Here is a 26,886-nt window from a genome sequence, read left to right as displayed (position 1 = left end):
TGACAAGAGAAAGACATTGCCAATGGAATGGTTTTCTTTTTAAGAGCAAATCATGCAGCTGTCATTCCTACCAGGAATGACTGAATGCAGTAGTAGTCTATTCCCACAGGATCTGATTGCCTTCTCTTATTAATCATGCCATGTTCTCATTTGATTGGAGATTCTCTCACTGTCTTTCAACCTGCCCCTTTTTTTTCTTGCTTAACCGGTTTCACCCTGGCCTACACAAATATTTCTTTGTCTGAAATCAGGAAGCAGCGTAATAACGTGAGGTCTTGCTGCTTACAGAAGGAGATGTCAGATGCTTTAATTCCTATCTCTTATGAATACCAAAGCTGCAATGTGAGCTGCAAAGTTTGGTGGAGATAAAAAAAAATAAAAAAGAGATGAACCCCCTGACCCTCGTGAGAAGGTCCCCTCAATTCCACCAGCTCCAGAGCTGAGAAAGTTGTCCCCATTCCATGACCATTAGCAATATCAAATAGTTTCACAACAATTTATTGTTTATCTCTTGTAGGCTGCAAACCATTGATCTTGTCACTGACAGGCCCTGTAACCACAGTGCTTGATTTATTTCTGATTTATCCTCCCAGCCCCTTGTGATGATGCAAAATGTTATCATCTTCCATCACAAGTTTAGAATGGATGCAAAAGACAGCAGGATTTTGCAACATGTTTAGGCACCTGATCCTCATTCATTCAATGATACTTTCCCATGATCAGCAAGGTCATCCATGCTACTGCAGAGATCAGCTGTGATAAAGGCAGCAACCTGAAACTGGAGTTCTTGCTTCATCTCACATAAGTAATAGTCTCTTATTCCTCTTCGTTGACTGGGTTATGGACTGTAAGCCATGGGCCTTCCAAGATGCAGACTGTTTCTGCTACAGATCTTGAAAGAGGCTAACAACAATGCTCAGCTCTTTGAAACCTGGTGCCAACAAAGCCTAGAATGGTGCAATTAAAGTTCACCTGTGCAACTTACAAAAAAAAAAAAATTGGCCTGACCATCAGCTGCTATAAATTAGCTCATTAGGTGGGGTCCTAACAAAGTTGTGGTAGTTAGTTTGAGATGTTAGTCTGCCAGTGTTTTGTCCAACAACACCCAAGGGGCCCGAGCAAAGCTGGGCAGGTGGCCTCCTGCTTGGCGCTGGCTGGAGCATGCTGTGGGGGTAGAGTTACGGGGCTGTGCGGTGGCTTCTGAAAGAAGGTGTGAAGCACTTCAGAGAGCTGAAGGGTGGCATTAAAGCTGGTAAGACATATTTACTTGTGCTGGAGGCTGGCCAGCTTTGACGCTGCTGCTCCCTGGGAAATCAGCCAAGATGTTTTGTTTTGTTTTGCTTCCCTTCCTCAGGCTGGTTTTCTACACCCCTGCTGGGGTAGGGGTAAGGTACTATAAGATCCAGCATTCACACATCTGGCTGGGATGCTGGTGAGGCAGTGCTGGAGGGAACGGAGCTGTGTGTGCATGTTTAGGAATCAATACAGCTTCCTGCAACATCTCTGGCAATGCATGCCCAGACCAAGTGTTGTCTCAGGTTAACTTGTACTACTTGCTTAGTAGCCCTCTCAAGGGATTATATGGCTCTTTAATTGCACTAGAGATAAACAGCATTCTCTGGGTTGTAATACATCTATAAATGACAGTGACTGATGATGTATAACCTTGGGCAAGTTGCTGGGCTTCCTGCGCTTGCAGAGCTGGAGGATAAGGCTGCTTCCCCCTAGCAAGGAGGCAGTAACAGTGCAGCAGCTAATATCTGGAGGTAACTGGTAGGGAGTAAAAGGAGCTGATGTACCCAGCTAAATCTCTAGAACTTTGCTTTGCTTCACTTCCAAATTGCTTTCTAGGATACTTCTCTGTTGGCAGTTAGCAAAGCCTGGCAGAGAGGCTTAAATCCTTCAGAGATGATTACTCTCACATCCTCTTTCCTTTCCTTGGGGGTTTAAGTCCCAGAGCTTTCTTTTCCTTGGAGGTTTAATTCCAAGTGTATTTTTCCTGTTTCACAATAACCAGCAGCTGCCAGGGCACAGCCTAGTACGTTAATCCAGAGATCTTTGACCTAAGGAAGGAGGATGGGTGTCTAAGCATGAAAATGCTTTCAAGCAATTTCTTTATCCCAAGTAAGCTACATGTAAGAAAAACACACAGACAACTGTCTAGACGAAACTCCTAGGCATTCCCAGTCCTGCCCAGACCCAACTCCAGTGAAAGCTCCAAACCTTCTAGTAAACAGCAGCCTGCGTTTATATCCCTGTACTCCAAAATATTTGAAGTCAAAGTCTAGTCTTTTCTCTTTTGACTTTGTGCCTTTGCCTCTGATGTACTGACTCGTATTGTAGCATTATCAGGCTAGTAGAAGGACCAATGATGGAAGAGGCCAGGCTGTTAGTGGGGTGACTGCTGCTAGTGGTAGTACAAAGCTTCCAGAGAACCTGGCATGGTGCAAATGCTTCTGATCATACCATGCTGTAAACCATATGTTGCTGCTTTCCTCCCTTCTGATCTGTGTCCGTCTGTCTTCTCAAAACATTCACTCTGACTTGTGCACTGACACAGCTGGAGCCATGCTTTGTTTGTCTCTCTCTGCACTTGTGCTACAAGTGACAGCAGCGTTAGAGCCATCAAAGCCCTCTGCTTGTCCCTAGAGCTACTGCAAGGTTCATGTGCAGAACAAACCCTTCTACAATGTGCGGTGCTGGCAGGGTTTTTGAGGCTGGCAGTCCTAGGCAGAGGTGTGAGCTGAGCAGTCCTGAGGTGCTCAGGGAGCCTCTTCCACTCCTGCCTACCACAAGACACACAACTCTCTCTAGATCCAAGTCTGGAAGGCTTGTAGTGTTCCACAGGGAGCAGAGCACCAGGAACAAAGAGCATCACCAATGTCTTGGGTCATTGGAGCAGCAGGAATTGTGCACAGCTGCCCAGCAAAGGAAGACCAAAGTCAGCTCGGTTGCCTGCTATGTTCTCTAATGTTGCTGGCAGCACAGCTCAGGTGGCATTTCCCTTTCACTGCAGAGGGGATTTTTTTTTTTCCTCACCAGTGATGAGGTTTCAATTTCCCAGCATTTAAGAGAAAAGGGTCACTTCCTTTCTGAAACAATAGGCATTTTTTGCTGCTGACTCTTCCACCATATGTGCTGGGAGGTGGGGCTGGGTTGTCACCTCCTTCTGAGTCCTGGCCCACCAGTTGGCCCTGATGCAGGGTGTGCGGGAGCTGTTACTTCTGCAGCTGGGCAATGGCTTCGCTCGCACAGTCCTGTGTTGTTGCATGGATGGGAGTCCTGTACTTAGAAAAACTGGATCGCTCTTAGGCTGTTGGGAAAAACAAGCAGCAGCCACTCCTGATTGATCTTCTGAGAAGGAAATCTAGCTCTATGAAGTTTTTCCATTAACTCCCATAGGGTGAGAATTTCCCCACCTCCTGATGTCTGTTGAAGGCCAGATCCTAGTCCTGGTGATGCTGGGGGTGCTACTGGGCACAAAGTTTCTGCATTCAGTCTGCATTCCCAAGTCTTTCAAGCAAAGCTAATCTGTGAGCACAGTGCTGTGTCTTGAGCTGCCTGCTCTGAGCGAGGGCTTTTCCTAAGTAATTAGGGTGATCTGGAGTCTTGGAAGTTCTAGGAGAGCTTCTGGAAAGGTGTTGTGGCCTCAGCTCACCAGTTACAGCCTCTGTCTGCAGGGGTGGAAATCAGTGAAGGCTTGAATTTTTTTTTTTTTTTTTGGGGGGGGGGGGGGAAGACGTACGTGTGTAACTGCAAAACCCGTATTTGCAGAGGAATGTATTCCCATGTGGTAGCTGAATGTGAGTGATAGACCTGGTTCTCAGAATTTGTATTTATATTCGGCTGCATTTGAATTTTTTGGGAGCATAAATACAGTTTGATTAGTTAGAAATGTCAAGTGTAAAGGAAAGCTTATGACCAAGCTGAGATCTTGGACAGTCCTTCCTTGAACAGAAAGTTCTTGGGTTGTTTGGTTCTGAGGTGCTCTCCAATGTCACTATTAGTTAAGTGTATGAAGTTCCTCTGGATGATAGTTTGGTAATATAATGTGACCAGAGACATTATAGATAACCCCAGAGCTGCAGCAGGTAATGATGATTCCATATAAAATAAATGCTGTGAGAAAGATAACAGGGTTCAAGGACTCTGAAGAGGCGTTCATTGCTTTAATATGTATGTTTTGGAAGAAGAGGAGATAATGATAGCTGTTTTCAGGCATTTGAGGAGCAATGAGCTGGAGATGGATTGTTTACTGATGGATATAGTTGGGGGAACTAAAGAGGAAATGTTTTTCCAAATAGTGAGGCCACTTGACATTTTTACTGCTTGCTCCTATTGATTCCAAGTGACCTGTTAAGTTTTTGAAACAGGGCAACAGGTCTGATAAATTAGTGACCTCTGGCAGAGTCCTGAGGCCCAGCAGGTCCCCACAGGCCACCTGGTTTATCAGGTGCTTGTGCAGGCTGGCAGCCACCATTCTTAGGCTGACACCTGACCTTGTGCAGAGCACCAGCTAAAGAGCATCACCCACTCATTACTGCATTTCCCTTGCAATTTATTTCTCTCAATACGCAAACCAGAAGAGAAATCGGGCCAAGGGGAATTCCAGTGCACAGGATCCCTGCCTAAATCCTCCATGCTCTGCCTCATAATTGCTCCTGGGGAGGGGGTGGCTCAGCTCCAGCAGGCACCTGCGGGGCTTTCTGGGGAGGCTCCGTCAGGGAGGATCACAGCTCTTGCTAAAGACCTGTGAATTGTTCTCCATGGACACTCCTGTGCCCTCCTTCATGAGGGAGGTTCAAAACAGATTTTTATTTTATTATTATTATTTTTTTATCTTGCCCCTGGATCTGCTAGGAGTAGATAATAGGCTAACTGCAGGTACTGGAGGCTAGCACAGAGGAAAGATCTCCAACCTACTGCACAGGGCTAAACACACTGGGAAGTCTTGTAGGTACAAGGCCTTTCTGGTGAACTTCTTCACATTCAGATAGCTGTCTCTAGGATGAAATATCAGAAATCGTCTTGCATAAATGCTCTGGCCTCCTTGACTGGGGACACTGCAGAAACTAACCTTTACCTCATCAGAGGTATGACAACTGCTGATATGTCCTGTGTCCCTTCATGTGGGAATGTTACAGAAGGAAACAGGCCAGTATCTTTACAGTATTATATACATAGTAGTAATAGTATACAATTTGAATACTGTTATGATAGTGTACTAATAGTATATGCTTGTTAGTATATTTAATTTTTTATATTGTTAATATATTTAATGCATTAATATTAGTATATTTAACATATTAATAGTACACAATTATAATTATTAAACTATTGCTATAGTAATAGTATGCAATTCGTATAGTTATTTCTACCTCTGTATTTCACAAACAGCCTAGCATAACAGCAATGTAACTAGTTATCTAGCATGCAGCTTGATAATGCATCTGAGTAGAAAATGAAAACACCTTGACAAAACTGCTTAAATTAGAAGACCTTTCCCTTCCTGTCTGATTTTTCAAGCCACCTCATATCATAAAGGTGTATTTGGCCAGAAACGTGCTGGGAGACAGGAGGCCCTCTGCAGGGATGGAACTTGCCCCCCAGGGATGACAGGTATGTAGTAATTCAGGTTTTATTGCCTATAATAAGCCTGGATAAACAATTGTTCAATAGCCCTACAGACTAAAGTCATTAAGACCCCAATGCTTCTGCTGAAGTCAAAGGAACTCGCAAATGGTGTCAGAAAGGTCGCAGGAGCTATTAACCCATTCTTCATGTGCAGCCATTGCTGTCCCTAGGTAAAACCCTGGAAAGCTTCTTCAGCTCAAACAAGGTAGCAGTAGGCAGGTATAACCGTACCAAAGGTGATGTCTCAAATCTTATGGTGACAGTAACAGTGGTGAGGATTCTTGGTTTTCTTGCTTTCACTGGGGCCAGATGACAAGGAGAGGGGTGATGCAGCACCCTGCAGCTGCATTAGACCAAATTCTCTGTTAGGAGAGGTCCTGCCACCCTCATACCCTCTGCTCCAGCAGCTTTCCCAACAATGGGAGCCAGATCCAGCCTATACCTCTGGTATTGAGCTGCCATTCTGAAAACATTATTTGGTTTGTATTCTGTCTCCTAAACTGCATTTCTATCTGCAACTTTAAAGTTCCTGCCACAAAACTTGCAAGAAACAGCAAATTCTTGGCTCTTTCCATATAAAGAGGGGGCCCAAACTGGGATGGAAATAATATTTGATGTCCCTTTCCAGATGAGGTGATTAGGGAGTGCCCTCCTTATTTCTTTCTTAGATTCTAGCTGAATCTCTTTTGATTCCTCTGTGCCCTGTGTGATTATTCTGTTCCCCTCACCAAGTCCTCCAGCAACCCTATGGCAATAGGGCTGTCTGGGTGATGAGGGACACTTCCATGTGGAAGAACAAGCTTCCTTTCTTCTTCCAACCCTCCTGGGAGGTTTGTGCTATACCACTGGGAAACAAGTTCATGGCCAAGTAACACCCAGGGGGGAAAAAAAAAAAAGCTCAGTTTCCACCATTCTGTAAAAAGGCATCTCTTCAAACACTCTCTGCATCTTGTGGCAATGCTGGAGTGCTTTCACAGAGCACTGCTCTATAGCAGCTTTCTGTTCAAGCCAGCCCTTTGCACTGGGGAGATGCCCACTGGCACAGCAGTTGCGGTGGCTCCCCAGGAGCTCCCTGCCCTGAAGCAGTCCAAGTTCAGCATGCAGATGGAAAGTCAGAACCCCGGGCAGCAAAATCACTCCAACACGGTGCCTTGCAACATCTTTACCGTCCTGCTGTTGCACAGCACAGTCTACTGAGACCCTGGCAAACCGCAGCCACCCCTGTGCCAAGCAAACCAATGCACTGCAGCCATGTCAGTGGGGACAAACCACGGGCTCTGCTTCCAGCTGGTACAAGCCAAGCTGATGGGCATGCAAGAATGCCAAGAGGATTCTGGTCTCAAAGCCTACAGAACTGGCTAAGGGATAAAATGTGCTTTGACCTATTGTGCCTGAAAAAGGCTGAGACTACATCATCTGACAGACTCACAAAGTTACAACTTGTCCACAGTGGGGCCAAAGATGCCTTCTCTGCCCGGGTCACCTCAACTCCATCGAAGAGGAGGGAGCGAATAGAATAAAACCGCTCAGCCTGGTGGCAATCCCCGTTGGATGGGGATGCGTGAGCTGATGCCTGGAGCGGTGGCAGGCATGCAGCGCTGAGGGCAGAGCTGCTCTGCCTCGCCTTCCTGAGATGCCCGAGGAGACGGGGTGCACGCAGCCCCTGCGGGTGCTCATCCCATCTTCCTTCCCCTCTCCCGGAGCAGTTTGCCCTCCCTCACCCTCTCGCAGCCGGGTCACCCCTGCTTCTCGGGAGCCCCTCTACGCTCCCAGATGCCACAGCAGTCTCTCCTGAAGGGAGAGCCGGGTCATCCCCTGCGGGGCCGGGGGCAGCAGCCGTCGGGGCCGCCTTACCTGCGTGGGGACAGAGGCAGCCGGAGAGCAGCGAGCGCAGCATCGGGCCGGCGGCGGGGCGGGCAGGGCCGTGCTGCCCGCAGCGGGCCGGGCACCGCCCGGGCGGCCCCGGCCGGGAGGGAGGAGCGGGGCCGGGGGTGTGCCGCGGGGGGCGGCCGGGCTCACCTCGCCTCCAGGGCGCTGCCAGCGCGAAGCTCCGGTGCCAGCTGAACATGCCGCCGGCATCAGCGCCGGGACGGGGCCGGGGGTGGAGGCATCGTCGCCGGGGTGCGGAGAGTAACCCCGCTCGGGGGTCGGGGGTCCGGGCTAGGGCATGGCCGGGAGCGGAGCTGGGTTCCCGGCGAGGGCTGCGGAGCGGCGGGCGGGCGGCCAGCAGCGGCTTATAAAGGGAGCAGCCCTGAGGAATGCATCTCCCTCGGCTGATAAGCCGAGATGACTGGAGGGGTTTGAACTACCTTTGCAACCCCCAGAGGAGGGAGGGGGGAGGAGGAAAAGAAGACGGGAGAGAAGCAAAAGGAAAAATATTTCAGCACTTGCATAATGTCAATAAACAACCCCCCTCTCAAGTGGCAGGAAAGGAAAGGCTGGAATGCTCTGGGTGGGGAGGAGAGAGAGTGGAGTGGGCTCCTCTTCTCTCCCTCTCCCATTTTTCTCCTCTCCCATTTAAATTCCAGGTTTTGTGCAATCATAATGCAAAACTGCCTTGATTGTACCTCGGGCTGCAAGCTATGGGAAAGAGGGGTGAGGGGCATGGCAGAACGGCCCCAAACACGAGATTCCATGGGCAAGTTCATGGTGCCACCCCGGTGCAGTGAGCTTTAAACATGCAGGGCTCTGGTGTGCCCTGGGCATGGCTGCCTGCACCTCAGTGCTGTGCCAGGAGCAAGCCTTGCTCGTGCTCTGTTAGCACACACAACAAATTACTTCTGAGCTAGATTTGAGCACTACAAGCTCCCTATGAGCAACAGCCCCATAACCGATATGGGGTCTGTCTGCTAAGTGCCCATCCCTACATTACTCTCCCATCCAGACTTGTGCTGACTCCAGTGCTGTCAGGAGGAAATGTGCTGCCCTGCCGGTTAAACCAGCCCAGGTCAGTGGACAGGATCAGCGGCCCCATGCAGACAGCAGAGATGGCGGTGCTACCTAGGGCTGGATCGGTCTGGGACTGCCCCTACAGTGAACCAGCCCTGCTACCAGTGCCATGAGGAAGGCAGCGGGAAGGGAGCTGTCAGGGGAGATCCAGTCCAGCCGCCCCTCCCTACACTCCCAGCACTCCTCATCCCATGCCTCTGAAACAAATGGCCAGATACCAGCTGAAGTGAATCAACTTTTGCTGTAGTGAGGCTTGCTGATTGTGTTGTATTGCATTATTATTTTATTGCTCCCAAACTCCCATCACCTAGCAGAAGAACGTCCCTCCTCCCCACGCTGAGAGATCCATTGTGCTGCACCCTGCTCCCCTGCTGAGGTAGGACGGTGTGCTTGCAGGCTTCATCTAACACCTTTGTCCTGTCCTTATGGCTCTCAGTGAGCATCCAGCACCTGCTCCTGTTTGTTTGGTAAAGCAAAAGAGGGTCACATCCAAGGCTGGTGAGAAGGAGAGGCCATAAGGTCACTTGGGGAAGGAGGTCCATGTGTAACCCACCTGGTTCAGGGGTTTTCCTCTCTGAAACCCCCTGCCACATACAGATGTGGAGTGTTTGGGTGAAACAGGTGGAGAGGCTGTGGCCCTGGTGGCTTTCAGGAGAGATAGAGCTGGGACTGTTTGTGGTGGCCTCTTCTTCATCCTGCTGTGAGGTGTTCTTCGGTTAGAGACTGTTTTGTAGGAACAAAAACAGGGTATTGCTTTTGGGTAGATCTGAACTCTGGCTTAAGGTAGCCTTAATAGCTACAGTAGATGATAAAGTGCCTGTTGCTTTACCGTGTTTAAAACAAATTTCCCATTCTTCAGCCTCATGTTGCAAATGGTGCCAGCTTTCAGATGGTGGTAGGTGTTGGGCACCTACTCACATAACGTATTTTCCAGGATGAAGAGATGGTGTCAGTGCATTAAATTGTTGGAGTAGAAGGAGAATTACAGGTGCCTTAGGCTCAACTCAGTAGCAGACAGAGGGATGTGGCAACAAAGCATTGCCTTCTCACCTCTGAGGGCATGTCATATATATCATGACCTTATTGCTCTCTACAGGTACCTCAAAGGAGGCTGTAGAGAGGTGGGGGTTGGTCTGTTCTCCCACGTGCCTGGTGGCAGGACGAGGGGGAATGGGCTTAAGTTGCGCCAGGGGAGTTTTAGGTTGGATCTTAGGAGGAACTTCTTTACCAAAAGGGTTGTTAGACACTGGAACAGGCTGCCCATGGAAGTGGTGGAGTCGCCATCTCTGGAAGTCTTTAAAAGATGTTTAGATGTAGAGCTCAGGGATATGGTTTAGTGGGGACTGTTAGTGTTAGGTCAGAGGTTGGACTCGATGATCTTGAGGTCTCTTCCAACCTAAAAATCCTGTGATTCTGTGATATACCTTCCCTGACTTGGTTTGCACACTGCTTTCTTCCTGCCATAGACCTCCACTGTTTTATACACTGCTGAGCATACTTCTATACTACCCAGAATCTTATTTTTTTTAAGTAAGTAGTTTGGAGATGAAAAAGAAAAAAAGCAAATAAATAAATAAATAAATAAATAAATAAAATTACTGTGCTGATGTCTTTATACAGTTGCAATTCAAAGTGCTCTGGGCAGGACTAAATGCATACAATAATTATTGCACGGGACTTTCCCTTTTTAATAGGTATATGGAGTGCTTTTTCATCTTTGCGAGGCTTCTCCTACCCAGCCCTTCTCCAGAAGACATCCCTTGAAGTTGCTTTCAGCTCAGACCAAACCTGAGAGTTACTGAGGATTACATCCAGCATTTCCAGAAATGTCTTGTGATCTGGGTGCTGCAGTTCTGGGGTCTTATTACCAGAGAAATGTTTCTAATACGCAGTGAACAACAAGTTTGATGCTCTCAGAAAACCAGGTTGATAGTCTCAAACTGGCTGTTTCTAAGCTCAGTTTACCTCCTTGTGTTCAGCAAATGCTTGGGGCCAACAAAATATAATAAATAAAAGAATCCAGTGACAGCTTTTGAACAAGAATAGAACATCCTCTGGAGTGCACACAGGCCAAGCACTCCAGCCCTGGGCTAGGGCAAAACTTGGAGTGAAAATGGCTGGAAATGAGTGCAAGATTTTAATGCTCTAGGTGCTCTTATGAGAGGGTGTGTGTGTGTGTATGCAACTGACAATTACTACTGGAAGTGCCCTTTGTTGACACAACGTGTGACGGTGTTCAGAGTCTAGCGGGCCCCATAAAGCTATTGTTAGCTGTTGTGCATGGTTATTTTTGTCTGCACTTAACAAATCTTAGTAGCATAACTTTTTTTTTTTTTTTTTAATAAGATTTGTGTTTTAATTTTTTTTTCTATTTTCCAGCATAGGTTATTTGCATATTAGCATTAAAATGGAACCAGCCAGAGAGGCAAGCAGGCTGCTCAGCTGCTGCCAGGCGCCTTGTGGGGATGCTGTAAGCTGCCAGCACTGGCCTGGACCCTGTGCCAGGGCTCCTTCCTGTCCATCCATGTGCTGAGTGTGTGGGATGGGTTCTCCAAATCGCAACTGGGCAGGAAATTCGCTCTCGAGCTGCAGAGGATGTAAGAGGAAGAGGAAAAACCTCTTAGTCAGCATCAGCTTGGTTTCTGATGGATGCATCGGTTTCCTTACCCATAAGAAAACTCTCCACCCAGAGAAGTCCCCGAGTGTGGAGAGCTGTTGTGTCTCTGGATCCCCCGGGCGTACAGCTGCATCCTATCTCTCTTGTCAACTTTGTGAGACTTGGGGCTGGTAGGAAGCAACTTGAGAGCAGAGGGCACTTCCCTACAGCAGAGGCATGAGCTTCCCAGGGTTGCCCAGTCTTTGCTGAGCTCCTCAGGCTCTTCAGATTAAAATGCCGGGCAAAGTCGGCCCTTTGTAGTATGATTCCCAAGCTAGGCCCTTGGAAAGCAAGACATCTGTATTTAGTGGTGACTTTTGAAACCAACTTGTGCTACAGAGGTTGAAATCCCCCCCCCCCAGATCTTCCACAGTAAGTGACTTAAAGTGTCCACTGAGAGGCTCTGCGGTTGCAAAGGAGGTTGACTGTCAAACGTGATCTTTTCTTCGAAGAACTCCCCAAAAGCCAAATTAAGCAGTGGCAGGGCAGAGCCCTGAGTGTGTGCAGCTTTATATGGGTGGGACAGGTGTTCCTCTGCTGTTTTGCTTTAGGCAAGTCCCCTGTGCAAATAACTTCATCTCCTGCTGCTGCAGCTTGTCTGGCAGAACAGGATTTTTGTAGGTAGTTTCAGGACCCTTCTTCTTCAAGGTACACAGCCCCCAAATCACAGAAATTTTCGTGCATGCAAGGGACCCCTCCACCTGGTGCAAATTATTCATGGTAAAGAAAAACACATTCCAGTATCATTGTTGCTGTGGTTTTCTTACTGATGCACACAATGAAATAATTGTCAACCTTTCATCATATGCGTATATCAGACATTATTTTCCATCCTGTTCCCTGACCCTTATTTAAAGGACAGATCTGGACAGGTTGCTCGACTGCCTCCTGGCTGGGTTTGTGCACCTGCAGCGCGGCACAGAAGGACCCTGTGCAATGCTATCAGCTCCCCAGCTGGAATGCGTTGTCCTTCATCCTGGTGCAAGCAAGGTTTTGGGACTGGATCTATGTGACAAGTGGGAGAGAATGGGGGATGTAATGTCATGCTGTTGGGAGCTCCCCATCAGCAGAGGAAGAGCAGGGAGGGGATGGTTTGTGCAGCAGCCTTCAGGGTTGGCTTGGACCTGTCCCCACTGGGAGACCATCAGGGGCTGCTCTTTGCCTTAACTTTTGCCTATCTTTGCCTTGCACGGATTGTTGCAGCCCATGCTGCCTCAGCCAGCAGCCCCTCAGACAAGAGCTGGGTCGAGGGCATGGCCGAAAGATCAAAAAGAGAGGGGGTGTTCGAGGAGGAAACGCATGACATTTGTGTTCCTGTAGGGAGAAGTTTCCAAAAGACCCCAGTTTCCTGTGAAATGGTTCTCCAGCTAACTTGGCAGTGGCCTGCACGTGTACAGCCTGCTCAGGTGAAGGTTCGGGGTCAGAAAAGAGGAAGTTGTTTCACTGCAATGTCCTTACAGTGCAAAAAATAGCCTGCTGGGACAGCAAGTGGCCCTCAGCAGCAGTGCGTTAACCCCTGCGAGTCCTGGGACCTGCTCCATCTAGATGCATTGCAACATTTGTTCTCTGATCAAGGAATCTGATAAATGCAGCAAAACTCAGAAGGAGCAAAGCCTGCCTGTACAAGCAAAGCCCCTCTGCACCTTCTCTGTCCTTTGCACAGTCACTGCTACTGAACCACAGAGGAGGAAGAAAGCTGCCAAACTGCTGCCCTATTTGCCCTTGCTGCTCACTGCTCACCACCATGAGCAGAGAAAGCTACAAAGCTGGGATCCCGGAGCAGGTATGTTTGAGTATATGGGTTCTGGGAGAGAAGGCTGGGGAGCTGGCGAGGGGGGGGAAGAGCAGCAGAGGTACCTGAGGAGTGGGGCAGCCCCTCGGGAGGGAGGGAAGGGCATGTTGGAGAGGGAGGCACCTTGTTTTTCTGCTGGGACCTGCGTGTCCTGAGTGGTTGTAAGCCATTGCCCTGCCCCAGGGGGGACCTGAGCCTGCTCACACCAAGCACCTGGCAGTACCCCTTGGTACAAGGGGTGCCCACCCCCAGGGTTTTCCTAGGAGGAGCACTGCCACAGCTGTGTGTCACAGGGACTGTCAGTGTGTCCCAAAGCTGGGCCCAGCTTTGCTCCTGTGGGCCATGTCACTGAGATCATCCCACCGGAGTGTGGGACATCACGCCTGACCTCACATTCAGGTGTGCCCCAGAATACACAGGGGGTGAGGGTGAGGCGAGGGTTGGGGCATGCCAGCATAGCTCACTGGGGCTGGGTGCATGGCTGCAGGCAGCCTTCTCCTTTGCAAAGCCCTAGCTGAGCACTCTGGACCTGCTGCAGAGCTTTGTGCTCAGCTTTGTCGAGAGGAGACTGGTAAAGCTGGATGGGAAACCAAGGGACCGTGACAGAAGAGATCAGAGAGCACAGGGGCAGGGACAGGGAGTTTCCCACCATGAAATCAAGGAAGAGGTGACAGGGAGGGGCTCCCAGGGCTCAGAAGAGGTGTTTTTGACCTCCTTTTCCCCTCTCCGCGGTGTTTGCCAACACCATGGCCAGCACTGGTGAGTGCTAGTGTCCCAAGCATCCCTCAGCCTGGTTGTTTTTTGCTTGCTTTTTATCCCTTGAAAATCCTGTCAACTGTGAAAGTGCTGCTTAAACCTTGCAATTAACAGGTCTGAGACTTTGGCAATCCTTTGCCTCATTGTAAATGCTGCATTGTTGTAAATGCTGCAGTTGCTTTAGTTTGGAACCACTCACTCCCATTTTAAAGCAATCTGTTTCAGTGGAGTGCAAGAGAAGAGTTAGGTGTGTGACTTGCTAAGCACATCACCTGAGTTTAAGGCAGTACAAATAGCAATTCATGAGGTCTGCTTCCCCTGAATATATGTACACACATCAGGAGAACTAAATATTTTTCTTGTGTAGCGATTTAATTAGAACTGATTAAAGTAAACATGTCCTGAAGGCTTGAATATGACAGAGGCATTGCATTATAAATGTTGTTTTGATTAAATAATCACCTCTTTCCTCGAACGGGATAGTTATCCACCCGAAACACAGAGGTGAAACTTTAGTTAATAATAAAACTCCCACCGACTTCAATAGAGCTATATTTCACCTTAATTGTGCTCATAATTATACTTTCACAGCTCGATTACAGAGTTGACCACTTGGAGGGGGCATACATTGTTGTGCTCCTCCAGAAGAAAACTGGGAACCAAGAGCTGCAGCACGTGAACCTGGGTCAGGAGCGAGATGATCGGCACTGCTCAGGGCAGCAATGGAGATCCTTGTCCATGAGCACACCAAGTTGCTCCATGGACTTTTCCATTAAAAGAGATACCGAAAGGTAAGCCAGGAGCAGTGGGTGTCAGTTCCTGTAGACCTACTCCTGACTCTGGTAGTCAGAAGTAACTGTGGAAGTCAGGCCAACTGTGAGTGGGTTTAAATATGCTTCACGAGACCTCATCTCCACCGTAAAAATTTACAGGGCTTCCCAGACCAAAAAAAGGTTGAAAACAACTGTCCTTGGTGGTGTGGCATTCAGTAGCCAAAGACTTGTCTGGATAACCCCAGGACATACTTTACAAATAGCATCTGTTTCTGCAAACCTGTTATTTAAAAACTCTCTTGCTGAAGCCAGATCAGTGCTCTTTCATTTGTGTACAGCCCTGATATCCAGTTCTTGGGTGTGTATTTCCTCTGGACATCCCGGAGGATATCTCTGGCTCCACTGTTTGTGAAATCAAGTCGGTAACGTGACTCTGGACCTTACGCCATGGTCTGTGTACATGACTGCGTGCAAGCAGCAGGTGTGTGCTGTTATGTGGCCCCACATCTAGCACCTCTTTCACGCAGTGGAAAGGGCACAGGAGCTCAAATTTGGCACAAGCATTGAGCACCTGCCTCCTGAGCACGGTGGTCCATAGCTCTACTTTTCATCTTTCTGCCCGTGAAAAGAGGTGAAATGAGTCTCTTCTCTAAAGGTGCCTCGGCATTAAATCTGTGAGTCTGCACTGAACTCGGTGTTTCTATGAGCAGTGAGTGACCACTGCTGTCCAGAGTAACACCAGAATGTTCATCATAAAGAGACATTTTTTCCCTCTTCAAACTAACCCCAGAGCAGGGCTCTTCTAGGTCTGGATGGGGAATGCTGGTGATACTTTCTCTGTCCAGACCAGATCCACTAAAGGAGATGAAATAGTACCGAGGACTTTCAGGGGTTTGGGACCAGGACTTCTGTAACTTCTATCTTAACAGTGGTACTTGTGCTTTTATCTATAAATCTCTGCTTCTCTTGGTATTCCTGTTTACTGTGGGGTGAATAGAGACAGTCTGCTATTCCACTGCACACTTCCCTGTGCTTCTAATTTAAGACTGCCATTCAGACTGAAATTTCCAGGTTGGCTCGTGATGAATCTGTAGTCTATATGCAGTGCTTGAGAGATATTTCCGTATCCTGAAATAACAGAAGGTTTGTGATACATCACTTCATGACCCCACAGCACTCTGCAACTTATAGTGTGGAGAACTGATGTCACCAAGCTGTTGTACAACAAAACAGTCACTGTGCAACAACCCTTCACTTAAAGCCAAGAGAACTGAGCTGATGAGGAAAAAACATGCATTTTTCTATAAAAATAATGGGCATATGTATTTCTATAAAAATAATGGGCATATGTATTTCTGTATTTGTACAAGGACAGCTTGCTTTCTTTGGTGCCTTCCAAAGAGTTGCTGGCAGTGCTCTTAACAGAAAAAAAAAAAGAGAGAGAGAGAGAGAGCAAGAGTGAATACTGACCTCCAGGTGACCCAGCCTTGAATGTCAGTGATTTGCAGTCCCACAGCACAATTTGCTCGCTCCTGAGTTAGTTTTAATATGACGGAACAGGCAAAGACACAACAAAATATTGTCCCAAGTTTGTAAACTGCATCAGTCAAGTTCGCGTCTGTCAAAATCAGAAGCAGGTGGGGGCCAGGCTCATATTTGCCCTGGTAGCCCGTGTTCATATAAGCTCATAAGGCAGAGGAACAAGGGAAGGGTTGCAAGGGCTGCAGAACAGACACCAGTTATGCTTGGCTGCAGGAAGGCACCTGGATGGAGTCTGATTTTACAACAAAGGCCCCACATCTAACTGTTTTGGGGATGTTTAAAGCTGTGTTTTCAAAGCACGCCATTACAGCGAGCCCTCTGGGAAGAGCTGGCTGCAACTTTTAGTGCCCAAAAATGCAGGCTAAGCTGTTCTGAAGATCTAGCTCTGCTTGTGGCTGCTGAACTGTTGTGAAAGCCGAACCCTTTTTTCATATAAACACCAAACTGCCTGGTGTCAAGTCGGGCTTGCAAGATAAGATAAGCGTGCTTCAGTGAGGGATAAATGGAGGAGAGTTTATGGAAACTGAGTTATGGCAAAGAGATAGCATCGAGAATCGGGGGGTTATGTGGTACTTTGCACAGCAAAGGTGGGTAGAGAGTGTATGTGGTCTTCAGAGCTGTGGGAGTGTTGGGTTTCCCCACCCTGTCACTGTGGCATCCATGAACCCAATGTGAGAGGTGCAAGCAAGGGACCTGGAGGCCCCATGGCAGGGCCGGAAGGACCTCGGAGGCAAGCAGAGAGGAGGGCGATGAGAGGAATGGAGGGAATGTGATAAGGCCGGGGGAGGACTCGTGGAGGGAAGGGGAAGGAGCAACCCAGGGAAAAGAGGAGGTGAGGGAGGTTAGGGTCCCTCAGCTGAGATGCCAGAGAACTGCTCTACCGAGGGGTGTCCCACTTCAACAGCAGATACCTGGCCAGTGTCCCTCCAGCCATCCCCGATGGCAGGCACAGAGGGCAGTGTGCTGCAGGCAGACATTTGCCCTGGGCACCAGCAACCTCAGAAATAACAAGCCTCTGTTGCTGTTGTCCTTGTGTTTGTGGATGACTTGGCCCAAGCAAAGATGAAGGCTGGTGGAGGTGCATAAGTTGTGGAAGTTCCTGTGCAGGTAGCACAGGTTTGTGTGATTGTACCTTAGAGACTTTATTTTTTTAAAGAGAGAGCTCTTGCTCATTTAAAAGGTTTTCAGAGCCACTTGTTATCTGTTGCTCTCACTAGCTGCTTTAACAGTATCTGCAGTAATGAGTTAGAGATGCTGTCATTGTGCTTTTGTTGGTGGTGGGTGTTCTAAGGGGAGGGCTGATACCTCCTAAAATGATCGTGCCTGAGTCACACAGGTGGAGCAGTGTAATTCCCCAGCACAGGAAAGCTCGGGGCATGGCAAGTGGTTGCGTTGCAGCAGGGGAGCAGGCTGAGCTGTGCTGAGCACTGCCGCGCTGCTGGAGCCACAGCCCTGTCAGATCTGGTGTAACGTTTCTGGCTCCAGCACTAACCCAAGCGTCTGCACATCCTTATCAGCAAGCCTCACAGGTAGCGTTACGTGTTTGTCCACTTGGAATAAAAATATTCCTTAACTCTGAACATCCCTGGCTTCTGTCTTCATATGCTATCCTCTCTTGGTGGTCGATGTACTCTGTTGACTGATATGCCTCCTGGCCTTAACCTTTATGGATATGTAAATTCATGCTTGCAATGTCTCACGACCTTTAGAATTGTAAAAAAAAATACTATTAGAGAAAATCCGTCATGATGCAAATGTACAAGCGAGTCTGCATCATCTCATCCCCACACATGCAAGCTAATGATCAGGTGGTTATGAAACATGAAAATAACCAAAGCCCTGTATCCGAACAACTGGACTTTTACAGAGATTTAAATCAAACTGGGATTTAGTAGCTCAGAAACACTTTGAGAAAGCTCTAGGAGAAACATAGGCAAACTTTAAAGCTGTGAGTGGAGCAAGTCAGTGAAACATAGGACAGACAGAGCTAGGCAGGCTAGAGATTGGAGTTAGCGCTTGACTCTGATTTACCTAGAGTTTATAGAGGATTCTTTGGCATAGATCCTAAATTTTTGCCGTCAACTGATCAATTTAAACTCTCAGTTTCTTGCAGACCATCATACATTTAGCTGTAAGTATTAGAAGGAGGGTGCTCTGTAGATTTCCTGTCCTCCCAGACCAGACTTTGTTGCTGGCACAGAAAATACTGTGTGGAAAGAGCTGTGGTGAGGAAAGATTTCACAATGTCAGCAGTACCCAAAGGGAGGACAAGGTGGAGCTCTTGATGAGTAATGGGATGTTTGGTACCAGCAGGTCTGAATGTCTCAGACAAAAGTTGTGATTTCATCCTGGTATTTGGGTGAAGATCTGGTCTGCCAAGTGGGCTATGGCCACCCTGGTTTCTCCTTGCAAAAAAAAGGAGTAACCTCCCCTCCCTTGCCATCTGGGTGCCAGCAAGGGAAAGCATTGCACCCCTGTTCTTGCTCCATCCAACCAGCCAGCAAAAAGGCCTCTTGATCTTTGCAGGGTTGCTTCCCAGGCAGTGTTCCCAGATGGTTTGAAGAGCCCGTGGCTCTTCAAAGCCCTCCTCCTTTTCCCCAAACCAGCTGCTCCTTTCCTATCACCACGTATATTCGCAATGTCTTGCTGTCTTCAGCAGAAACTCCTGCTCCTCCAGGAGGTGCCAACGCTGCCACACCACTCTGGGAAAGGCGACTGAACTCTGTGCTGCATCTGGATTTCAGTGAGATATTTTGATCTTGGGGTAATAAGATGTGCCAGTGAAAAAGATGTGTGTGATCAGTGCACTGTTGTTGTGAGCTGGAGCAGAACATGGCGAGGAGCCTGCATTAATTAGTATTAAACCACAGTTGGCAGATGCTGACTCCTCCGTAGAGTTGCTCGAGGGCACAAAAAACGTGTTTGGATGGATGGGTGAGGTGCAGAGACAGCACCAGGAAGCAGGGCTTACACCATGATGGCGCAGAAATGCGCATGGTGGGCTTGAGCAAAGAACCACGTCAAAGCAAGAGGAGATGCCCGTGAGTTACATCTCCCTTTTCACTTGGACAACAAAGTCAGCTGGTAGCAGAGAGAAAATGGTTAGCCTCTTCTGGCCAGGAAAATGCAACTGTGATTGCTGATCACTGCCTGAAAGGGCTCGGGGAGTAGGGGCAGAGTGAGGAGGAATATCCCAGTATATGAAAACAGGGAGCCTTTTTTCACCAGTAGATCTCAATGTGTTTTGCAGAGAAAGTCTCTACGGTTATTTCCATTTATTTTTATTTATTTATTTTCAGGGGGAATACAGAGTTCAGGTACCTGAGGCACAGAAAGTGGTGGGGAGTCAGGTGTCATAGGAAATTTGCATTAACTGTTCCTAACTCTTTAGGGACCTATGATAATTAAGGACAACATACGGAGAGCCTTTGGCTGCTATGAAGTCCCCATAAACTAAAACAGAGCTACCTGCAATTCATTGCTTCTATTTTGTGATTGTCCTTTGAGTATAAGATCAAGTCCTGTACAGGAATAGGGATTTTTTTTACCTGTTTCCCTTTTACCAGCAGTAAGTAATGTTTCCAATAAAGAATGCAGGGTACCAACATTACTGGCAAAAGACATAAGTCACCCGGGCTCTCAGGTTGGTACTCATCTGCTAGGAAGCGCTGCCTTGCTCAGAGTCCTGTGGGCATATTCAGTCATGTTCTCATGGACTTCAGGGGAAGACGAAGTGTCACTTCAGCTTCTTTCCCACAAATGGTTGGTTTTCCCACCACCACCCGAACAAGAGCCTCCAGCACTGAACACAATGGATTGTTAAACCTAAATTGGTGCCTTTAGTATTACTGGAATACAAGTAAAGAAAGTTTCAACACAGCATTAAAAATGTCACCTTCGCTGTGGCATTGTAGGCAAGCTGACATGAATACTTATTTTGTTTGCCTGTGGAAGAAAACTGTCATTTTCATTACTAAAATATTTGCTCATTGGATGGAAATGATTACAGATGGAACAAAACAAAATGTTTTGATTAAATACAGGGCTGGTCTTGTTTTTTCCAGTAAATGTTTGATGTTTTCAGTTCTCTTCCCCCTCTCCCGGGGATAACATAACAGACAGTTATAGATCACCTTCCATCCCACAAGATTCCTGATTGTGTAGGGATCGCTTCCTTTGGCACTGAGATGTTGCTGCCCATGGGCCAAACAGCATTTAACTGTGTAGCTGCCCAAGGTACCACAGTGAAGGCCGTCTTCCACCGAGCAGGGGAGTTTTCAGGAGGCAGACTCCAGTCCATAATCCATGCCAAACCCAGGGGTTAACGCTGAAGTGTCAGATCTGGCTGCCCCATGGCTGAGGAATGCAAACCAGTGGCTGTCCAAATTCCAGGCACGGTGCTGGGAACAGCTGCAACAAAACCAAGTCCCACCAACTTTGATCTTGGATCTCCTGCACAGGATTAAAGGGGTAACCGAGCCTGGGCCTGAGGCACAGGCATTTGGGGAAGCAGCACTGGGAGTCTGCAGAGTTTTCATGGGAGTTTCTGGGCATATGATGATAAGGCAAAGAAAACTCTCCTTTATTGTCATGATCCATTTCTTTCACTGTGAGTGCTTCAAGGCCCATGCAGGATCACAGCAGGGACGTTGGCAGATATGTGGTACTCTCTGCATCATGCTTCTTTGTTTAGGTTGAAGGGGTGATGCTTTGCCCTGGATCAACTTTGTAAACAGGGCTGGAGTGAGAAAAGATTTTTTTGCACAGATCCAAACACTCTCCTTGCTCCTCCTGCTTTTCTCTGGGGTTTGATGTGATGGGTTCACATACCTCTCACTTCCCTGGGATATGAGCAGCTGCCAGAACCCCCTCTGGCTGCTGTCAGTCCAGCTCAAGACACCTTTGCAGGAGTGGCTCAAACAGAAGAGAGTGCTGTCTGTACCCATACGGCATTCAAACCCCACCGTAGTCAGAGTGAGGAATCGTATTTCCCCCACCCCTGCCCTCTGGGTAAGAAAAGACAAACATATCATAAAGGTACCGTAATAAGTCTGCTAGAGATGTCTTTGCAGCCTCTTGCTCCTCCCCAAACTGGAATGTGCCTAAGCTCCTTCTGGTCTGCTTTTTTTTTTTTCTTTTTTTTTTCTTTTTTTTTCTGGCAGCCCTTGGGGAAGGCACCTAATACTTTTTAGCAAACATTATTTATGGACTCAGAACACCAGGAACGTGTCTTTACAAATAGTCTGTACAATATGTCCTAAGCCCTCCTGTCTGGCACCTATTTATGTACGTCCACAATGCTCGGATTTCTTTGGCTTTTTGCTGCAAGCCAGATTTATTGATCCTGTGTTGTTTCCACGTGACCAGAGTACTGTAACGACTGATGATCTGTGCTTGTATGAGTTGCACAGTAGTGTCTCCAACTTCACAGCTTCTGGTGATTCCTGCTTAGGTCCTAGTGCCAATATTTGGTGCTTCAGGAAAAGAGAAAGGTCAGTGCTAACCCCCAAGGACTGGTGTTACATTGCACAGCACCCTAGGATGCTACAGACTTGCCCCTCAGAAGGTGAGCTCACTTGGTCTGTAGTGCATCATCTCTTACCTAGCATCACTCTGTTCTGTGAGGTCCATAGTAGTTAGATGCATCTATAGGTCCTTGTGGGAGCTCTGCTTATGTAGCCAGCACAGAGGTTAAAGAGGGGGTTTGCACAAGAGAGGCAGCTGTAGGTACACTTTTTATCAAAGCTACCAATGAAAACTACCTTCCTTTCAATGGAAACCACTGTCTTTTTTAGCATTTCTGCCTTTTCAAGATGAAGATCACAGCATAAAATCTTCTGAGAGAATTTCCCATGTTTGTCTTCAAGGAAGGCTCTATCTTGTTGACTGGTGTTTTCTGAATGCTGGCAGAGATGGTGGGACTTGCTGACTTCAGACAAGATGCCAAAGCATGCAGAGAGGACTCCACTGTAAACAATACCTTAAAATTCATTTTAAAAGGAGAAAGAGATGAGGGGAGGAAAAACAAAATACTCAGAGACGCTGACTTGCCCTCTACAGTCATACTCCCTCACTGGTGATTAATCATCTCCCCCTTTGAGCCCAACAGACCAGCTACATTACATTCCTCATTTTCTTTATTGCTGGCAAGAAATTTGCTTTCAGGCATACCTTTTGTAGGATTCAAAATGCCTTTGTGCTGCGTTGAGTGTGAGGGAAGGGAGTTTCACTTCTTCGAAGATATGCTAAAAGCATACATTACAGGCTGAGCTCTGCACCCCACCCAGGTTGCAGGGAGCCATTTTTGGTTCCCTGGTCCCTTATCTCTGGCACCTAGTGGACTTAACGGGCTGGAGAATGGCTCTGGGTACATTGCTGCCTGCTGCAGGAGGTCAGTGTTGTCTTGCCGGGTGCAAGCCCCTTCTGACTCATTGAAAAACTGGAAAGAATCTGAAGGAATGGGATTTCAAATGAGATAGTAACTTCCATTTGCTCTCTGCAAGCTGTGAACCAGGTGAGTTTTGTGCCATGTCTGTGTTACAAAGCTCAAGTAAATTACATTTATAAGTACAGTTGCAGGCAAAGCATGTATAATGTAGATTCCCCTGAAGACAGTCTGAGCTTGGTAAAGGTGTTGTCTATGCCCTAGGAAAAGGTTCTCAATGGCACTGAAAGGTCTCTTTCCACCATGGCTGTGGTGTGGTTCACAGGGTGATGTCAATGTGATTCTGGTCCTCTTTACTGCAGGGTTAAACCATGGTCTGGCTAATAATGCAGCATTTCCTGGTGTTTGTTATGACAAATGGATGGGTAGAGAACATTTTCCTGCTGATAAAGCTTGTATGCTAGCCCACTTCTGAAGGAGTTACAAAAGAACTAGACTGGTCATCTCAGGCAAACCAGCTGTCATGCGACGGGACTGAATCAGTGATCAAAAGCCACAAAAGAAGGAACTGGTGTGCTGCCCATGGATGGACGGCGCTTGGAACACACTCGCATGCTGTCAGTGCTGGTGTATGCCTGCACACGTGTGTCTCCTCTCTCTGTGCTCTCAGCCTGTACCAAGCTCTCAACCTGCATGTTTGGTACATTTGGCCTACCGATGTTTGTGTTCCCCCTTTGCCTGCCAGCAAACATTTCACAACAGTTTTTCTTTACCATGACTTAGAGGTCATTGTCTCATGTGACAGCTCAAAAATGTAATCTTTCCTGGTCAGAGTTGACTCAGACCATGAGGAGAAGCAGGGGGCTGGTGTGTACAAATGCAGGAGAAGGCTCTCTGGACCTGTACGTCTATGGGTTGCAGTGCTGCAATTGCAAAGTTGCAGCCTGTGATCATTTTTCTAGATCCCTTAGAAACAGCCTGCAAACTCCCCACAGATCTTAGGCTGTGCCCTCCCTCTCTGCCTCGCCAGTAATATTTTCATTTCTGGCAGACAAAAGCAAGGAGATGGTTTAGGAACCAACTAAATTGGATGCTTTCTGGGGTTTGGATACACCTTGTACTCCTGGGATGACTGGAAATGAGGCTTTAAGCTCTGATCCTAGTATGTGTTTGCATCAGGTAAGAACAGCCTGGAGTTTTGTAACAGGTTATTGGGATGAGTTCTGCTTCTCATACAGTCATGTACAAAGCTGGTGCCTGTCTGAAAGCACAGCCACAAATCATTGCAGAGGTAGGCATTTGTGGTCAGAGAAACTAGGAGAGGATTTTGTTACAGTTACCTGATTATAAGTCGTGAAATTCATTGCTGGCAGAGCTTACACTTGAAAGATTTGGACCAGGTGATGAGCTGGATAAAACTGTCATTTCTTAACAGACTTCATATTCTCAGTTACAAGTGAAAGTGCTGTAACACCCAGATTTAATCATAGTGAACACAAGCAATCTTTTAAGCAATGCACGAATAAAAGGTCTGTATTCAAGCACCGGGCTAAGAGCTGACTGTAATGCTCAGATGAATGTGGTGAATTTTTTTTGCCACTTTTGCAGCAGCTTTTTTGAGGGAGGATCCTGCCCTTCAAGAGAACTGCTTACCTGCTGAACTACATTATCAATCCTTATCCCTGACAACATTAATCCTGTTCTGGTTTGTCTGGGCTGCATGCTGCAGCAGAAGCTAGAAAACTGAGATGTATGCAGAAAAATCTTGAGATGTTGAAGTACAGAATGGTGGGTGGTGTTATTTAAATGTCTTTGTAAACAAACAAATACACCTGATTAAAGCTGGCTGCCCATGGAGGTTTCTGCTTCTCTCTGCACACCCCACCCTTTTCTCTGCAGCTATGGGGATTTCAGGTTACTCGAAAGGCCAGCTTGGAAATGGGTGTCTCAGGTGCTGCTTTACACGTGGTTCAGCTCCTGCTGGTGGAGATGGAGCAAATCTGGAGGAAGGCTGCTTCACTGCAGCACGATATTTTTGTCATTTGGTGAAGAGCTTCAGTCCAGCCATCAGCAAACACTGTTCCTAGTACCCTGCAGCTCTGGCTGCCAGCTCAGAGGAGAACTAGTTTACTACTACTACAGAGGGGATTGCGCACAAACGCGCTCCTGCCTCACTCATCAACACATCTCACCTTGTATGTTTCGGGTCCACAAACTACGTAATTGAACTTGAAGGCAAGAGCCCCTTCTCGGAGGCTGTGCAGCCATCTAGCGTTACTGCACATATAGCACGCCGAGTAACGTCTGAGCCCCCAGGTCACTTCTCCTAAACGGCTCCCAGCTGAATGTTTAACTCTAGGTAAAGGAAATTTAGTTAAACCTGCTAATCCACTAATCTTGGTGACCACTGATATTTTTACCACATAAAAAATGGTAGTTGTGGATGGAGAAGAGGCTCCTATTACAGTATTTCTTTTAGCTGTAGGAGGAGAGGGGAGGGGAGGGGAGAGGGAGAGGGAGAGGGCTACCAGGGTGTCTTGGCTGCTGCTGCATGCTAGCAGCACTGAGGACAGGAGATTTGAAGACGAGTGAGCAAACCTAAGGAATGCCACTGCTATCTGCCAGTATGCAGGTTCCAAAGTGCTTTGGAGACTTTCTTATGTGTTCAGGAGTAGGAAAGCTTTGTACATATATTGTGAATGAGTAGGACAAATGTCCTGAATCTATATTTCTCACTTTTCTCATATAGAGAAAAACAGCTTATTTCAAAGTCTCAGCTTTCCTTTTGGTCCTTCAGCAGGCAGGGCAATTAGTACAAGGCACTGCTTTTACAGTTTGGAATAAATTTATTAGGAAAAGCGTGTAGGCATGGAACATGATGAAACAGCACACATTCTTGTGTTGCATACCAGAGCGACAAGTAAATTTCAAAGGTGACAGCCTAGGGTTACTGTGTCTTAGTGGCAGCCACTTGGCTGACCTGAGAACAGAACTGTCTTTGTTTACAATCTGCATTTTTCTAACTCTTATCTCCTCTCTTGCACTGTAATTTCCCCCATCCCCCTCTGTGCCTCTAGGTTCATCTTTCTCTGCACCTTGCCTTATACTGTGTAAATGTCCAGGTGTGTTACAAGGGACGTTCATCTTCCAAAACAAAAGGTGATGGATCGGCAACTTTCTACACCTCAGTAACAAGTCAACAACTACTGGGATAAAAGACATTTCTTCTGGATAGAGGTTACATGTTACAGGCTCTTTGCCTGGGCTTTACGGTGAATGGAGATCTATGCCACGAAGACACACCATTTTCTGGATCCTGCTGCACTTCTGGAAGGGCCTACCAGCTCTGCCCATTTAACATCTCACAGCATTTGCCTAATATAGTTTTGGAAATGCATGCTTTACAAGGAGTCTTTCACTGCATCAAGTTTTGTGGGTATAAGACATCCGAATGTCCCTCTTTGTGAAAGGGATGGCAGTCATGATGCTGAGAAGTGCAATGGGAGGAGGCTACCTTGAGCCATAGCCTCTCTACCTGCCAGCACATCCCCTTGCCCCAAAAAGCTTACTGCCACAGTATCAGGCACAGCAGAAACAGATGAAATAAAATTGTCTGATTCAAAGTGATAATCTGATGTAAGGCAGCTCAGTCTTACAATTCTAAGCTAGTTTTAATATATTACAAAGTAACATGTATGGATACAGGAGTGAGATGGAACATTTGGATTGTGTTAAGTATTGTACTGGGAGGCTTATTTTGATAAGGTGTGTAAATTAAATTGTGCAGATCTTATAGTGGCTTGTTTGTTTTAAGAAGCAGAGGTGTTAACATTTATATCCCAATCAAAATCTTCGCAATTTCATTTTCCCAAGTGCTCCTGAAGCTCTTGTGGCACCTTCATCCTTGCTTCCTGCCTGGAACTGGTGCTGGGAGTCACTTAAGCCACCACAATGTTCCAGCTGGGCTGCATTTCTGCAGTAGTCTAGGTGATTACTCTAACAATATAGTTTAGTAAGTATTTTAAAGCCTCACAGAATGGAAGATACCTTAAAAAATAAGTTTTGTTTGTTTATTTATTGTGATGTCTTGAGAATAGTGGAAAGTGAACTAGAATCTTGAAAAAGGCTGCATTCATTTGCCACAATGCCAGTAAAATACTTTATTAGGGGTTAATAATATTCTTCCCTGTTAACATTTCCTCATGTCAATGTAAAACCATCTCGTGCTAGCGTCCAAACTATGTCTTGCAAAACAGAATCACTTTTCCATAAACCACATTACAACATCCAGAATCAGCCTCTAAGGCTTGGGAATGAGAAGAATGCCATCCACCTCAGTTGTTACTGGAGTTGTTTGTTCTGCTGCTGCTTCTCTCTGCCCCTTTTCTCCCTTCCCAAG

General features: G+C 47.2%; 1 protein-coding gene and 1 long non-coding RNA gene across 7 annotated transcripts in view; one reads left to right on the top strand and one right to left on the bottom strand.

Moving 5' to 3' along the window:
* LOC311440188 (uncharacterized protein) overlaps positions 1 to 7,989 on the bottom strand; it is a 30,799-nt gene extending 22,810 nt beyond the window's left edge. For 3 of the 5 annotated variants that reach the window (XM_084526750.1, XM_084526752.1, XM_084526751.1), the window contains exon 1: positions 7,489 to 7,989. In XM_084526750.1, coding sequence (XP_084382876.1) covers positions 7,489 to 7,702 — 214 coding nt within the window. In that variant the 5' untranslated portion in view covers positions 7,703 to 7,989. The remainder of the gene's footprint in view (positions 1 to 7,488) is intronic. The other 2 variants (XM_084526749.1, XM_084526753.1) reach the window with 2 other exon arrangements.
* On the top strand, positions 1,043 to 26,137 carry LOC311440195. Of its 2 annotated transcripts, XR_014695259.1 has the most exons (7): positions 1,068 to 1,252; positions 4,861 to 4,953; positions 5,527 to 5,619; positions 8,519 to 8,959; positions 12,560 to 13,022; positions 14,379 to 14,578; positions 25,565 to 26,137. It is a non-coding gene; the product is annotated as an uncharacterized lncRNA (long non-coding RNA). The 2 variants fall into 2 exon arrangements; XR_014695260.1 differs by lacking the exons at positions 8,519 to 8,959; positions 12,560 to 13,022; positions 14,379 to 14,578; positions 25,565 to 26,137 and adding an exon at positions 7,085 to 7,259 and having other exon boundaries at positions 1,043 to 1,252.
* Positions 26,138 to 26,886: the final 749 nt, after the last annotated feature.

Source organism: Aythya ferina, assembly GCF_964211825.1.
Source record: "Aythya ferina genome assembly, chromosome: 7".
Taxonomy (NCBI): Eukaryota; Metazoa; Chordata; class Aves; order Anseriformes; family Anatidae; genus Aythya; species Aythya ferina.
This window is presented reverse-complemented; position numbering and strand designations above follow the sequence as displayed.